The sequence below is a fragment of the Suricata suricatta genome, chromosome 14 (assembly GCF_006229205.1).
Source record: "Suricata suricatta isolate VVHF042 chromosome 14, meerkat_22Aug2017_6uvM2_HiC, whole genome shotgun sequence".
Lineage (NCBI taxonomy): Eukaryota > Metazoa > Chordata > Mammalia > Carnivora > Herpestidae > Suricata > Suricata suricatta.
The window spans coordinates 35,901,692-35,918,866 of NC_043713.1; the positions used below are offsets into that span (position 1 = coordinate 35,901,692).

The following is a 17,175-nucleotide window of genomic DNA, read 5'->3' on the forward strand; positions in this document are numbered from 1 at the left end:
TGTGTAGATTATTTTTGTGACTCTGATTGATTGAATGTGAGGTGGGAGGGGAGAGATTAATGGACTGGGAAGGAAGCAAGGTGTTCAGCAACTTGATGGCAGAGAAACTGCCGAAGGAGAGTCCCAAACTTGAACTAACATCAGAATCACCTGGAGGGCTGTTAAACTACAGATTGCTGGGATAAGGCCTGATAGTTTATACTTTTAACAATCTGGTGCTGATGCCACTGAGTTTAGGGACCGTGTTTTTGACAACCAATACTCTAGGCCAACTTTGAAGTCCATGACTTTCTTCACAATTTGTGATTCCAGACAATGTGATAATAAAGTATGGGTTTTACAGCTCATTCTGTAACAAGTTCTTTATGGGGAGAGAACAAGATCACCTCTTCTCCTGTGACCTACTGTACAGTAATGCTGAAGGCTTTTGAGTGAACAGATTCATTTGGTACTTTGAACTTCCGGAGCACAGACCCTCACATTTTGAATTTACAGCAGAATTGGGAAATACTAAAAATCTGTGGGAATCTATAGGGCAGTATTTGCCAAACTTCTGTGATAAGACTCACTTGGGACATTTTCATAAAGGGCTCCTATCTACCAAGTCAGATTTTTCTGTGATTCTTAACCATCTAGAAAGTTTGGGAAATGTCGTCCGCTGACCACTGTTCCTGGTTCTTCATTCCCAGAAGGCCCTCTGATCACTTTATCTGAATCCAAGTGCTTCCCATTCCCACTCCAGTTTTCCACCTTTGCAGTAGCAGGTTTTATACAGTGGAACGTATATCCAAAGATGCTGGTTTAGAAGATTTGGGACCTAGAAGTCTGCATTTTAAGTAAGGTACCCAGATGATTTTGATGCGTGTCATTCATAGCCTGCACTTTGAGAAAACAACGCCCTTCAAAATATTATATAATAATACATGCCATGTATTATAACATAACATTACATATCATATGATATAATATATAATATTACATTTTATATATTATATAATAATGGTGATTCACGTATATGGTACTTAATGTGCATCAGGAACACATATGTCCTTTCATACGTCCTTTATTCTGATTATTCCACTTCTACATGTGAGGAAACTAAGACACAGTGTCAGTTCTGTGTGCCCCTGGATGGCTCAAATGGTGAAGCTGGGAGTCCTGTCCAGCTCTGAACCTGTGCTTCTTAACCACTCCATGATGGCGCCTGAAACACTGATAGCAGCTCCAGGAGCACTAAATCTGTGTTTTACACACTGTGTCAGCCATAGTGAAATTATAACTATGCAAGTTAAAAACCAACATCTTAGCTAAAAGCACTACTGGAGGAGGCTTGTAAAAAAAGTGTGAAACCCAGGGAGTTTTTTTGTTTTGTTTTTATGGAGGTAAAAAACATGTAACAAAAATTTTACCACTTTTAAGTGTACTCTGGCATTTAGTACACTGACGGTTCACACTGTTGTGCAGCCATCACCATCATCAGTCTTTAGGACTTTTCATCTTCCCCAAGTGAAACTCTGCCCATTAAACAATAACTCCACATCCCTCCAGCCCCTGGCAACCACCGTTCTGCTTTTTGTCTCTGTGAATTTGACTTCTCTAAGTACCTCCTATAAGTGGAATTAAAAATATTTGGCCTTTTGTAACCGGCTTATTTCACTCAGCAGAGTGTCCTTTAGGTTCATCCATGTGGTAGCATGTAAGACTCAATAGTATTCCGTTATATGAATATGCCACATTTTTATCTATTTGTCAGCGGACACTTGGATTGCTTCCACATTTTGACCATTGTGAATAATACTGCTAATGAACATGGGTGTACAAATACCTGCAAATTCCTGCTCTGACTTCCATTTGTTTTTTTCAAAGGAGTTACTTACATTCATATCAAGAGTTAGAATTAACTATTGAGGGGCGCCTGGGTGGCTCAGCTGGTTAAGCATCCGGCTTCAGCTCAGGTCATGATCTCACAGTTCATGGGTTCGAGCCCCACGTCGGGCTCTGTGCTGACAGCTCAGAGCCTGGAGCTTGCTTTGGATTCTGTGTCTCCCTCTCTCTCTGCCCCTCCCCTGCTCGCACTATCTCTCTCTGTCTCTCAAAAACAAATTAAAAACATTTAAAAAAATTTTTTTTAAGAATTAACTATTGAAAAGGATATTCTAGATAACAATTAATACTTATTGGCATGGTGTCAACTCTTTTGAGATAGAGATTATTCAACTGCATGTCTGCTCTTAAAGTTTACAACCTAGTGGGAATGAAATACAGTGACAATTTAAGCCTGCTTTGGATTTTGTCTCCCTCTCTCTACCCCTTTCCCACTTGCTCTCGCTCTCTCTTCTGTATCTCAAAGTAAATAAATATTTTAAAAATTCAGTTCTGTACCTTTACCATGATGCATGGAATTCAAATATGAAAGGCAGGCTCCAGGCTCTGAGCTGCCAGCACAGAGCCTGATGTGAGGCTCAAACCCACGAACCGTGAGATCATGACCTGATCTGAAGTAGGATGCTTAACTGGCTGAGCCACACAAGAGCCACTAAAACTGAAATTTTTAATGTAAGTGAAATTGTCATTAGCTTATTCTGGTGTTCTAAAAAAATTAAGTTGTATTGGTATTTGATGAAGTTTTTCATCCTATTCAGGAAAGAAAATTTCATTTTACTTACAGAAATACAAGTTTAATGAGAGATTTTAAGAGGTTTACATTGTACATTAATACATTAGTTTTTATTGTCTCCTTTTCCCAGCTTTTGATATTTAAGTTACAAAATCATTTAGTACTTTTATGAGATCAAGTTAATAGCAGAGCCCCATTGATGCTGTTGGAACTCATTCTTAAGATCTCTGTGTGATTCAGTTATAACACCCCTCAGGTGGGAATTGGTGCCTCGGTTATAGACTGCAGCTGGAATGTGCCTAATGGAGGGAAATTAAACAGTTTTCGTGCTTCTTTTTGAGCTGGTGTTGGAGCGGGGCAGGATCTCAGGTGAGGTTCACCCTCACTCCCTTTTCCTAGCTAACTCGGAGCTCTAGAGCCTGAGGCAAATGTCATTATTTCCCGCTTAACAGTCTCCCTGTTTGAATTGCTAGTCTCTCCTCTTGGGAAGTGTGATGAAGAAATACCTACTTCCTTTATCTTTGGTTTCTTGCTTTTATGTCCGTTGATAGGCAAAACAGTTACAATTGTGAAATTTTATGTCAACAGCATAATGCTCTTTTTCCAGTTGGGCATAATTTTCTTCACCACAAACCAATAAAAAGCTAATTGCTAAGTATTGAGCTTATTGACTGATTTAGAATTTTTTTCTTAGCCAGCAGTTTGCAACATGGCAGAGAGGAGGGTTTTTTTTAAGGCTACTATCTCTTTCAAAGCAGATGACTGGAAAACAATATTAAACAGAAAACTTATCTTCTTATAAGTTTTTTTTAAATTTTATTTTGAGAGAGAGAGAGAGAGAGAGAGAGAGAGAGAGAGAGAGAATCCCAAGCTGTCAGCGCAGAGCCTAACATGGGCCTCAAGCTCACGAACCGTGAGAACCTGACTTGAGTTGGAATCAAGAGATGGACGCTTAACCAACCGAGCCACCCAGCAGCCCTCTTTGTTTAGGCATATTTTTTGAGCAGAAAACCTATCTTCTTAAATATAAAGTGTTTTCAGTGTGAATTTTTAAAACTCTATATTATTTAAATTAGTCTAAAAATCCTTGCAGTTCTACAATGAAACAACTGCTAGTTAAAATAACCCAGGGCAATAAGTATGCGATTTTATTTTCAGATGTTACTTAGTCATAGTAATATTTGAAATACAATGTTCCCTAGATATATTTTTGGCAGCTTAATAACTACCTCTTAATACTTTAATGAGGTTAGATACAGTAAGGAGATTAAGTGCTTTGCTGTTATTTTACAAATTCTAAATAGCTACTTTTATTATAAAAATCAGCACTAGTAATCATTTGATTAAAATGTTTCATTTTTACTTCTGAACTTTGATTTGGTTTCTATTTTTGTTACATTAGTCAGTGCATCATAGGAAGGTGACGGCATTCTGTAGGCACATTAAAACCTCTTTACTGGAAATCTCATTGGTCATTAAAATACAGTGTTAAAGATGTACAGGCTTGTTTCATTGTATGCTACTGAATGAAATGGTAATTTGTATTTTATGTTCTCTAAGAATGCTTCTGTACAATGAACTTTTGTTTCCTAAAGGAAAAAACTGAAACCTGATTTCAGCAATTCTTCTCAGAGGTCATCAGATTAAAACAATAATAAGTAGTCTCACTTTCTAGAAAGACATACCATCTAAAATAGTCTATAGGAGCCAACAAAACTTAGTTATAAACTCAAAATTGTATCATTTTCAGTTCTTCTGATCCTTGAAGATAATTTATCAAAGAACTCTACAAGGATTCATTGTGTCTGAACCCGTGCCACGTTTTCTTCAGAGCAGAGGTGACAATGTATATGTCATACATGCCCTTTTCCCCCTAAGAAGTTTCTTCTCTTGCTTATGGCATATCTCTTTCTGTGAAGCCCCATCAAAATCAGAGCTGTCACCTGTTAACTGGAGTTGGGATGAGAATCGAAATGTATTTCTTTGCTGTCCAGGTGAAAATTTTGAGGAGTTCTTCAGTTTCCAGAATGGTGCCAACTGAACTGTAGTAACCCATAGACGTACATGTTCTCAGAGTTTGTAGTTTCCCAAGAATACCTAGTCCATAACTCTTCCTCAGCTTTTCAAGATTTTATGGACCTAAGTTGTCAGAAGCCCAATTAATACATCTAAATATAAATACCCCCTTTCCACTTAATAAAGCAAATATAGCTTCTGTGATTTTTGAAGGAATGTGCTGAAGGCTGTTGAGCCTCCAGTTATGTGGCAAACACTATACCAGAAAATTGAAGAATTGAAACATGAGAAAGATACAGTTTGTCTTTTTAGAATCTAATGTGGGAGACACACACTGACTCTATTAAAATATATTAAATTCTACATGATGGTGTGAAAAAATGTTACAGAAAAGGTGAATGGCATTTGAACTCACCTCTGAAAATTGGTTAACTGACCATGGGCTGAAAACGTAATCAAAAAGATTTTGTATTTATTCTTATTTAAAAATTTTTTTTTAAGTTTGTTTATTTTGAGAGAGAGAGAGAGAGAGAGAGCGCACACGCACAAGACGGAGTGGCAGAGAGAAGGAGAGAGAAACAATCCCAAGCAGGCTCTGCACTGTCAGTGCAAAGCCCGATGCAGGGCTCAAACTCACTGATCATGAGATCATGACCTGAGCCAAAATCTAGAGTCAGGTGTTTAACCAACTGAGTTACCCGGATGCCCCTATTTTTATTTTTGTTTTTGAATGTGTTCTTCACCTGGTGTCTCAACAATACTGATGAATTAATGAAAAACTAAATGAGATAGTATATATAAACAGATTTTTGCTCGATGGAAATCTGAGACATTAACTTTTACTCATGTTGAATAAAATGGCTAAGTTTAGAGTAGGTCTATTGGATAGAAAAGTAAAATTTTAATTTACTCTTAATAAAGCTAACGAGTAGACAAAAGGCACTGGTAAATTAGATCTTGGGTCTATGGGAGGGAGGGCATGGGCCCTGGGTTCTTGGCATCCAGACCTGGCCACTAGTCCTCTCCCTTCCCTTTCTTGGCTTTGGCCTTGGGAGTGCAGGCCTTGGTCATGGGAATGGTCTTCTGACACTGGGCATAGTACAGTGCCTTCTTCAGGGTGCTTTGACGGCTTAGTTGCCTGTGCCCCATCATACACTCTACCACCCCCGCCCCCCCCCCCCCCAAGCTCAATCTTGTACATGCAGTTGGCTCCAAGCTCCTCCTTCCGGTTGTAAGCACCCTGCACCAGATGCGCTGAGTCTGGGCCCCACAGGTACCCTTTCAGAAACCCATGCTCAAGTCCTTGCTGCTGGACTGCAAGGCCCCCACGTCCACTCCAAGCACTCATTCCCAGGGCTCCCCATATTCACTTTGTGGTTGTTTTTTCTTTAAGTTGATTTATTTACGAGAGAGAGGGAGGGAGGGAAGGAGAGGAAGAGAAAGAGAGAGAGAGGGAGAGAATCCCAAGCAGGTTCTGCACTGCCAGCACAGAGCCTGACTGGGGCTTGATCTCACCAACCATGAGACCATGACTTCAGCAGAAAGCAAGAGTCTGACGTTTAACCAACTGAACCACCCAGGCAACGCCACTTTGTCTGTCTTTGGCCACCGTGCTGGTGAGCGCCAGCAGGGTAAGGAGGGCAAGGATGAAGCCTCAGTACTGCATCTTGCTCCTTGCCTGTACTATGCTCCCTCCCACTCTTGGCCCAAGACTGTCATTTTCATTTAAACCTAAGTATCCACAGTATGATCTATTTAGGTAATGTTTATTTTCATATTTTAAGAAAGCTTTACTGAAGTAAAATTCACTCTTTTAAAGTGGCTTCTTGTAGAATTCAGTGGCTTCTTGTATTCAGAATTGTATGATACTAAGTCCAGAACATTTTCCTCACCCTAAAAAAACTCCATACTGGTTACTCCCTGTCCCGCCCCCGCCCCCAAGCCTCAGCAGCCACTAGTCTATTTCTATGTATTTTCTTATTCTAAGCATTCCATATAAATTGAATCATACAATTTGTGGCCTTTTGTGTCTACATTCTTTCAAATAACATATTTTCAAGGTTCATCCATGTTCTAGCATGTATCAGTAATCCACTTTTATAGCTGAATGATATTCCACTGTATGGATGTATTACATTTTGTTCATTCAACAGCTGATGGACATTTGAGTTGTTTCCACTTTTTAGCTATTACAAATAATGTTGCTATGAATATTCACATACAAAATTTTATGTTTTCAGTCCTCTTGGTTATATAACTAGGAATGGTATTGTGGGTCATATGGTAGCTTTATGCTTAACTACTTCAGGAACTGCCAAATTCTTACAATGTGGTGGCACAGATTTTACAATCCTAGGAGTGATGTGTGTTTCAATTTCACCACATTCTCATTAACATTCTTTTCCATGCTGTAAGCTGTCAGCAGTGAGCCTGATGTGGGGCTCAAACCCATAAACCGTGAGATCATGACCTGAGAGACCAAGAGTCTGACACAACTATGGCCACCCAGACCCCCCTGCTTTTACTACTTCTTATCCACTTCCCACAGTCATGTGATTGAAAGGACCTTAGTTCTAAACCTGGTAAAGAATTCAAATGTAAATGTAGTGGCTTGGGGATATTTGTAAAGCTGGTGCTATGGGTTGGGGGCAAATCAAATGAGATGATCCAATCCTGCAAAGAGCTCACAGGCAGTGGAGGACACAACAGGAAACAACAGGGCCACCACCTGATAAGAGGGGTCCCTCATAATGCAGTGGGGTTGGAGTAGAGGACACTATGCAATATCATGCCAAGGCCCAAGCTGACAAGAAAATGGTATGTTCTAAGAACTACGAAGAGCTCACTGTGGGTGATCAGGAAGGGTGGTAAGCAAGGGCGAACGAGAAACAGATGTCCAGTGAGAAGTTAGCTGGCACGGTGAAGTACCATGACCAAAGTACTGTGCTGGGTGCCCTGGACACAAAGGGAGGGCCCAGCCTCTCCACGGCTAAACAAGTTCAGAATGATGACTCCTGCCATCTCTCTCTGACGCTGCCTCTAGTCAGTATAATTTCACTTCATATAAGACAACCTCATTTATAACCTTGGACTTTCAGTTTGCCAAATGCTCATGGGAGAAATTTAAGTTTGAAATTTTTAAGCAGCAGAGAGGCTTGGAAACAGTTTATAGTTTAATTATTTAAAGAATTAAAAAAAATGTTTTTTATTGTTTGTTTATTTTTGAGAGAGACAGAGCGTGAGCAGGGGAAGGGCAGAGAGAGAGGGAGACACAGAATCCGAAGCAGGCTCCAGACTCTGAGCTGTCAGCACAAAGCCTGACGCAGGGCTTGAAGCCACAAACTGTGAGATCATGAGCAGAGCCAGAGTCTGGGCTTAACCAACTGAGCCACCCAGGCGCCCCTATTTAAAGAATTTTTAAGACAGGTTGAATACAACCTCAGCCTATCATTTTGGTATATCTATGTTCCAGAAATGGTTTAAGATAGCTAAACTGTTACTATGTTACACTCTGCTGTAAATTTTAGGCATAGAAATAAGTCTTCACCAAAGCAAATGAAATGCCACTTATTATAAAATATTGCTAGGAACAACAGAAAGTTGTAAAAATAAAATTTTGTGTATCTGAGTGATTTACAATCAAGAATGTTCCATATATTTACCTTTGTATGCACAACAGGAATCATGTTCATCTTTTCTATCACAGTAATACAGATAATTGTAGACAAACAAGGACACTTGATTCTTTTCCTCAATTAGCAATAATAGACACCGAGAAAGAAGTAGGCCTTCTCATACAGGTCTCAATTCCTTATGAAAGAAAATGACATAATGAAAACTGCTAATTAAGGGAAGAGAATATAATAATACAGCCACTCAATGTGCATAATATCTTTGCTATTTACAAGGACCTTTAATTTATTTTTGATCCTCACAACCACCCTGTAAGGTAGACAGGTTTCAGTTATTCATTTTAATGAAGTATTTTCTCCATCAGTACTGAAAAATCCCAGAGAAGTTTGCTCTTGGACCCTAGTTTCCATGTATTTCAATAATTAAAGTTTTAAAAAGAGATGTTTTTCTGACTAACTTTAGTTTCAGAGTTGCATCAAACATTTATTTTTCACAGCCTATCCTTTACAAAGACAGTAAGAAACTTCTGAAGTCCACCTTTGAATTATTTTGGGATTCACTCTGACTAAGCAACATTTTTAATTGAGAGAAGTGTTTCTTAGTTTTGCTCACGCTCTTTGAGGAGCAAGTGGGTGTTGACTGTCCAGATGTCGGTGTCCTGAAAACAAACATAAAGCCACACTTAGGTATACTGATAAGTAAGTTTTAAAAGTGTTTTTCCTGCTTAGCCTAGATAACTACTACTAGAATTCTTTTCTACTCATATGTATTATAGCCACATATGAACAGTGGCTGGACCCAGCATTCATTCCCATTTTGTTAAAAACTTCCGCATCACAAAGGCTCTAGGCAATATTCAGGAGGTATGCTGGGTGGTTCTAGAAGTTCCCATCAAACCTGAAGAAGGCTAAAGGTAAAGTGTCATCAGGTGTGAGTTCCCTTTAAGTCTGACATCAAGATTCATGACAATTCCAAGGCCTTTAAAAAACCTATGTCTTCCCGCTCACGATCACTTCCTTTTTCAAAAGTGAAGACGCTCAACCTCCAGGTGCAGGTGCCACTCCACCATGTCTCCCTGCCTCCGTGAGCTCCCGGGACACTGTGCACGACTGGTTGTGTACCCCACCGCTTCCTAACGGTGCCAGGCACGGAAGGGGTCCTCTAAAAACATTCCCTCGATGAGTGGTTCTCCAGCTGCTGTGTGTGCATTTGTTTCCTTCTACTTCATGCCCTCTAGTTGTGTTCCAAACCCTTACTGAGGTTTGTCAATCTGATCCCTCTTCCGCTCCCCATCTGTAGGATAAATGTGAAACATCTTTCCCATTCCTGCATGTATCTAAAAAGCAGTCTGGTCTAAATGCAAGTTAATTATCTTAAATATGCCAAATTCTCTTCTATCTACATTTATCCAATAAAGTAGAGACTTCTATGATGAATTCCTATCAGCCAAATATCAAAATAACTAAATCAAAATATAGAGAAAACTGGACTTGAAATTTTAATTCTTACTCAATTGGATAAATGTCAACACCAATATAAAAAACTCAGTTCAGTAAACAGAGATAATTCAGTCCTTGCTGACTTATTTATATTCAAGAAACTACCAGACTGTTTCTCTTTTGGCACAAAATGTTCAAAAATTCCTTTCCCAGTTTTTCTATGAAACTAAATTTACTGACTATCAAAGTGAATATAGTACCGGGAACTACAGAAATAAGACATGTGCTCAGTCATATAGTTAACTTAGTAACATCTGACAAATCCCTATTCAGTGCGATTTCCACAGGAATGCTGACAGAGAGAATCTGAGGAAATACCAAGAACAAAGGTTTAGAGCAGCAGAGTAAATTGAGTGGTGCAGTTTTGCTGACACGTAAATTGAATTAAGGCAAAGTAAAACAGGTAGATGAATTGGTGCCAGGTGGTAAGGGCTGGGAAGCCAGGCTGGAACATCTGATCTATACGCTGCAGAGTGAAGTGTGAAAGGCTTCTAATCAGAGCTGTGCGTTAGGGAAGTGATCAGGCTACAAGGGTTTGAAACCAGAAGCAGGAAATTACTGTGGTAATCCCAGCAAAAGGTGGATACAGACCTGAACACAGCAGTAGGGAAAAAAAAGGTGCAAACACCATGGAGGTAGGATGGATGGAAACTGCCAACTAACTGGACAAGGACCAAGTAAGAGGGTAGGAGCTGTTAACTCTACTCACCATATCAGGTGAGAATGTCAAGGGCATGTTCACTGACAGAATAAGGAACTTAGGAGGATGAAGAGGTTTGAGTGGTTAGCTGTGGGGACTGTTGGGGGGATAAAGTGGATGTATTTAGCAGGCAGCTGGGAACGGCCCAGGAGAGGTTGGAAGTAGAAGAACATACCTGTAAGTTACAAGCAGAGAGGAGAATGAAAGACACGGGACCATATGACATTAGAAAAGGGTATGGATGGAAAAGAGGGGGCTAAGGCCTGAACTGTGTGGTAAATTTAGGGAATGTATACTAAAGAAAATTAGAAGAAATAAGAGTTAACACCAGCAATTCAAATAGCTTAATGAATTCAGATACCTGAATACAAAGGCTGGGCTCTTGCCTTTGGAGCCACACATATGACTCAGGTTTGTAGAAGTTGGAGTCCTTCTCTCTGGTGTCTTCAGGGTAGTCGTAGGAGTGGTAGGACTGCTCTTCAGTGCGGACAGAAAGCTTCTGCTTTTACCATGATGTGTAACTGTTCTGTTGCATGTTTTACAAGTAATCAACTACCATAAAAAAGAAGAAATACTGGGCTTGATTTCTCTTATAATTTAATCCAATAAACTACATGTTCATTAAATTCTTGTACACAAGGGATGACACCAGGTAATACTGGTGAGTAACAGGGGCTCCCCTGAGGGAGTTTATAATCTAGTGGCAGCAATCAGACAAGATACAAATTTAAAATGAGGAAATCTTCAATAAAAAACTACTGGCTAAGCATTTGTATTTAATTTAAAACACTTTTTATTTGCTGATTTTTAAAGAGTTTACTTTTAAATAAACTCTACACCCAGTGTGGGGGCTTGAACTTACAACCCTGAGATCAATTTTCCCTAAAACACCTTTTTGAAGATGACAAAGCCTCTGCTTTCTCAATGTAAAACCATGTTTGGGGGGAAGGGAGGAGACTGTGATTGATACCCTTTTAACTTCTGGAAGGATGTTCTTTACAACCTCAGTTGACATTTAACATTGTTGCAGACAAACTCCAAGTGGTTTTCCAATGAAACATGGCAAATTATCACCGAAAATTTAAGTGACCCCTTAAAACTCTTAGTGATTCAGTAAATATAGGTCTAAATCAATTTATAAAATTGGTCAAATGAATTCTCACATTCACACCTCTTCACTCCATTAGCTCCAGACACTAACTTAGAGGAATTTCATAATGTAATTGTCAAATCACTATGTGCAAACTTGAAACTAATATGTCGACTGTATTTCAATCACAAATTTTTTAAATATAAGCTTTGCTCTTGATAAAACATCACTAGAAGAGAAATTTATGTATGTTTTTTGACAATCTAAATGTACTAACACAAACTTCTGAGTTATATGTAGCCTGACCTTTACTCAATTTCAATGTAAGTAAAAGAAAATGCTAGTTTATCTATACATACTGGAATTGAAATCTTACCAATACGCTTTTGGAGTCTTTGTATTTTTTCACAATTTTTGCTTCTTTAAAACTAAGTGTACAATTTCTTGCCTCTCGGTTAAGAAGTTTCTGTATTTTGGGGGTCAGTTTGGGTTTGGGTTTGAGGCGCACTCGAGAATTATCCAAGACCAGCAACTGGAAACAGTATGGACATGTTCCTTCAAAAGTGCTGTTAGCATCTGAAATGATATAAATGAAACTCATGATTCAGTCCATCAGAATATTTTGTTACCTCAAGCCAATATTACGTGAAAAAGTATATTATTTAGTATGAGCATACATTTTCCTTAAGCAAACTCAAAAAAGGAAAAATTACAAAAAGATATATTGGCAATAATTTATTTTGCAAAACACTGTAATTCTATCCATTCATCCCTTTTAGCGACAGGCTCAGTCCCCACTCTTTGGTGTGTGACTCATTACTTGTTACTAAGTAAAAAAGACTCACCAATTTTACATAGTTATCATAAAACAATAAATTATACTCTGATTGTTTCTTTTTTAAACAATTAGCATAACTTTGTGATTTGTGGACCAGGCTTTCTGCAGATAACTCTCAGTGCAAGGTAACAGGACAATAGACTTGCTCCAGACTGTTTATACCATACTGGGCTAGGGAGACATTAAATATGCAGTAAAAGAATTGCTATCTTTAAAGAACTCACATTCCGGGTGGGACCTAAGCAAAACAAAATACAGTTCTGGTAAGAACTGTAACAGAATATAATTAAAATGCCCAAAGAAATTATTAAACTCTGTATGGACCAGCCAGAAACACTCCAAAGAAGCAGCCTGACAGAGGTCAAATACCTGTATTTAAAGAATGACATCTGTTATTAGAAAAGGGCTTTCAGGCAGAAGTACAGTGAAAAAGAAAGCATGGCTATTAGGAAAAGGTGAGGCTGTGGAAGTGATGCAGTTGAACAGAAAGGTGGGCACACCATCGACTTATTCAATAAATGTTTCTTGGTGAGCACTCTACATAGACACTTAAGACCATGCTTGTAACACAGCTCTGCCAAACGTTTAATTCCCAACTGAGCCATCCAGGCGCCCATAGAGCTGCTGTCGTCTTATATAGGGGAAGCTCTGTGGAATGACATCTGTAGAGAGCAGAAGGAAGTGAGAATGGAATCCAGGAAGGAAACCATGAGGTAAGAATTCTAAGTAGACGGAAGAACAGCTTCAAAGACTACAGAAGAGCAAGGAGGCCTAACAGTGGTTGGAGTTGAGTAAACAAAAAGGAGAGCAGGATGGGGAGGTAACACTGGCCTTTGATGTAGGTCCCTGTAGTACTTTTAAAAGATTTTCACTTTTACTCTGAGATTCTGAAGTGTGAAGTCATTTGAGAGTTTATAGCAAAGAATAACATGATCTAGCTTAGGTTTCTACAGGCTCACTCTGCTCAATTCAGAATGGACTGTAGATATGCATGAGAGCTGGTGACATGGTCCAGGATGGTAAGATGATAAATGATGGTGATAAGTGACAGATTCTGGATATATTTTAAAACTAACAGGATTTGGTGGCATATTGGCTTGGGGAGGAAGGCTTTTAGAGATCCCAAGAACGGCCCCAGGATTTGGGGGCTGAATAACTCTAAGGATGGAATTCCCACTGACTGAATTTGTAAGAACTGGCGGAAGACTGGGTTGGGGGGTAAAGCTCGAGTTTTGGCCTAAGAGACATTCAAAAGAAGTTGTCAAGAAAGCATCTGGACAGGAGTCTAGAATAAGAAGTCCTGGTCGGGGGTATAAATTTGGAAGTCGCCAGCATACAGAATTTAAAAGCCATGAGACTGGATGAAAAACTGTCACAAAGGAAGTGAGGTTAAATAGAAAAGAGATCCAAGGAAATTGGATTTTTCACGAAACAGTAGCCTCGGGGTGGGGGTGGTTAAGAGGGCAGTGGGTCGATGAGATTTCTTTTGGGTCATCCTGAGCGCTGTGCGGAATGGAGGGGAGCGGGGCGACGAGCCCCTGATCCGCTACCGTCGGACGTTCTCCCTACCGTGTGACGAACTGTAGGCCCAGCTGTAAAGGAGAAGGAGAGTCGTGAGCGAAGAGGGAAGACCCCCACCGCCTCCGCCCCCCGCATCCCCTCCTGCTCCTTTCTTACAGGAGATAGCGAGCCTGGGCCGGACAGCTCTCGTGTAGTTGCCGCGCCGCAGCCTCAAGGTAGTGCTTCTGCCTCATCCCTACCGCCGACCCCACGCCGCTAAGCCCGGGAGACAACAGCAGACTCCGGAAGCCGGTTTACCAGCTCGCCGGACTTTGCCCTCGGAAGCCAAGCTCCCTCCGGAAACAGGCGCCCGCCGCAGAGGAGTTCCGGTTTCCCTCGAGTCCCGCCCCGCGCGCAGGCCGACCCTCTTCCCCGCCCTTGGCCCCGCCCGCAGGCTCTGCCTCGTCCCCGCGGGCCTGCGCGGAACCACCTCAGACCCGTGCCACCGCGGATCGGCGGGACTGGTCTTGAGTTGCGACTCTGCAAGCGAGTGTCCGGCACACCTCCCTTTGGCTCCTGGTGGCGTCTTTCGTGGTGCCCCTGTTGTCGTTTCCTCAACCCCTGTTGTTTCCTCAGCCCACGCCGCCTTCTAGATTCTCCATCAAGGGTGTTGACTTGGGCCCGCAAGGAGGCCACCGGGGTAAGCCTGCTCTCTCCGTGCACGAGCGAGCTTACCTTCATCGCCTTTAACGGAAGTGAACTACACGTAGGAGAGTGTTGACAATTCAGTACATTTTCAGTGTTGCGCAAACACCACTGTTACCTGGTTTGGAAACATTTCTATCACCCTAAGGAAACCCCGTTCCCTTTTGGCAGCTGCTTCCCATTGTCCCCTCCCTCCCAGCACCCCCGCGACCACTAGTGCTTTCTGAATCTTTGGGTTTATTCTCGCCATTTCTTTTAAGTGGAATCATACCTGTCATCTTTTGTGTCTGGCCTCTTCCACTTAGTGTAATGTTTATTATGTTCATTCGCCAGATATTTATATATGTATATTATATATACATATTGCATATGTATATATTATATATGTTTATGATGTTCATTCACACTGTAGCTTATATCAGAACTTCATTCCCTTTTATGACTGAATATTCCATCGTATGTAAACACAGTAGTATTTATTCATTCATCTATGATAGTTGGATTATTTCCTTTTGGCTACTGTGGATAGTGCTGCTGTGAACATGTATGTTTTCTGTTTTTTTTGGATAAATACGTAGGGGTGAAAATGCTGGGTCATGGTAATTCCATGTTTAGCAAGGATTCCAATTTCTCCACATCCTCACCAACCCTCATTTTCCACCTTGGTTTTGGTTTTGTTGTGTTACGTTTCTAGTCTAACCATCCTAGTGAGTGTGAAGTGACTTCTCACTGTGTTTTTGATTTGCATTCCCTAATGAATAATGATGCCAAGTATCCTTTCATGTGTTTGTTGACAACTTGTATGTTTTCTTTGGAGAAATGTCTATTCAAGTCCTTCGATCATTTTAAAATTGGATTGTTTGCCTTTTGTTGTTGAGTTGTTAGTTTTAAAAGAAATATTCTGGAGACCAGACCCTTATTTATCCTTCATTTTCAATATCTGAAAGGACTCAAATTGAGATAGAGAAACTGAAAGCATTCGTTTTTAGAAAGGCTCCATCTCTGCTGGTTTTCTGCAAGGTCCCATTTACTCATGTTCTGTATTTCACCTTGCATCTGAATAAACCAAATAAGCTATGTTCCCACTCCAAAAGGAGGCAAGAAAGTTAACCATTCTTTGAGTTTTGTCCTAGGCCTCCAAATACCTGGTAACATCTAAGAACTGGATTTCAAACATGTTCCAGGACATTAGCATCAAACAAACCTCACCTCCTACCTTCGATGATTTATGAAATAACAATCTGTCAGTCACCCATGAATCCGACTCTACCCTGGATTCCTAGAGGAACACATACCCTGGACCCTTTCCAATATAAACCCTTGACTCCAAGTGGTGAAGAGACTCACTCTTTTCCTTTCTGAGTCTCACAGACACTGCTATACTCTGTCCCTTACACTGTTCAATAAACTCTGCTCTCACTTCCCAATTTCTCTTCTGCACAAAGCCAAGGGCCCTCTTGGCTTGTCCTGAGGACCTCCTCTGTGTTCTTGGACCTGTCTGGTCTACATCAAAATGATACAGAAGTTTGTAAAGAGAAAGTATATATTTACATCTGTATAGACATTTTAATTTCAAAAGAAAAGTTATTACATCTGCTCTTCCACCTGTTCATCCTACTTCTCTGATGAACATTTAGCAGATGAGTATCTTCTCCTCTATGTCCACATTTATCCATTTGTCCAGATTTATAAGTAAATGGATGTGTGTGTAAACATCCCTTCTAACCACTGTCACCACTACCACAAACACACACACACTAAAAAAACAAAACGCACATAAAAAGCTAAACGAAAATTAGAAAGTTAGTCCCTTACTACATCACTTGCCTTTTTCCTTTTTTTTTCTTTCTTTCTTTTTTTTTTTTTTTTTTGAGAGACAGTGCGATCAGGGGAGGCTCAGAGAGAGAGGGAGACACAGAATCTGAAGCAGGCTCCAAGCTCTGAGCTAGCAGTCAGCACAGAGCCTGACACGGGGCTCGAACCCACGAACCATGAGATCATGACCTGAGCCGAAGCCAGATGCTTAACCGACTGAGCCACCCAGGCGCCCCCACTTGCCTTTTCCCTTAACCACAGATCACAGACATCTTCTCAGGTTGGTACATATATTTTTGCAACAGCAAAAAATCTTCTATAAACTGGTACTTTTTATTTCTTTTGCCTGAATTCCTAAAAGAGAAGTTACTGAGTGGAATGATGTGTGCATTTATATTTGTCAGATCATCCAAAACAGGTTGTAGCAATTTGCACTCTGAGAAAGTTGGGTTCTACTGGATGGGTGAAAATGTGAAAACCATTTGGTTTAAAGACAAGTGAGGTAAAGTCTCTTTTCATATGTTCCTTGATGCTTTGCATTTCCTCTTGTGAAGAGAAATCTTCTGTTGGGTTGTTTATCAGTTTCTAGATCTTTGTTTTGGGGAGAATTGTCCTCTGCTTGTCATATATAGTACAATACTTTCTTACTTGCCTCTTTTCTTTGGCATGGTTTATAGCATTTTTGCCATATAGGATTTTGTATGTGGTCATTTTTTCATTATTGGGTCTGGGTTTCCTGTAAAGCTTTATAAAGCCTGTTTA

The 17,175-nt window shown here is 40.3% G+C and overlaps 1 protein-coding gene and 1 pseudogene across 1 annotated transcript; both read right to left on the minus strand.

The window, feature by feature from the left end:
* Positions 1–5,311: 5,311 nt before the first annotated feature.
* On the minus strand, positions 5,312–6,299 carry LOC115278252 (annotated as a pseudogene).
* A 2,220-nt stretch (positions 6,300–8,519) lies between these two features.
* Positions 8,520–14,248, minus strand: C14H18orf21 (chromosome 14 C18orf21 homolog). Its single transcript, XM_029922710.1, has 5 exons — positions 14,071–14,248; positions 13,963–13,985; positions 11,932–12,131; positions 10,827–11,017; positions 8,520–8,924 (listed from the first exon to the last, which is right to left on the minus strand). Exons 1-5 carry the CDS (start codon positions 14,145–14,147, stop codon positions 8,771–8,773), a joined length of 645 nt encoding a protein of 214 aa, XP_029778570.1. The 5' UTR covers positions 14,148–14,248; the 3' UTR covers positions 8,520–8,770.
* Between the last annotated feature and the right edge of the window lie 2,927 nt (positions 14,249–17,175).

Coding starts and splice junctions, on each gene's coding strand:
- C14H18orf21 (XM_029922710.1), bottom strand. CDS start 14,147: ATGAGGCAGAAGCACTACCTTGAGGCTGCGGCGCGGCAACTACACGAG. Junction 12,132..13,962: donor GGCCTACAGTTCGTCACACG/GTAGGGAGAACG, acceptor ATATCATTTCAG/ATGCTAACAGCACTTTTGAA. Junction 11,018..11,931: donor AAGACTCCAAAAGCGTATTG/GTAAGATTTCAA, acceptor TTTTTATGGTAG/TTGATTACTTGTAAAACATG.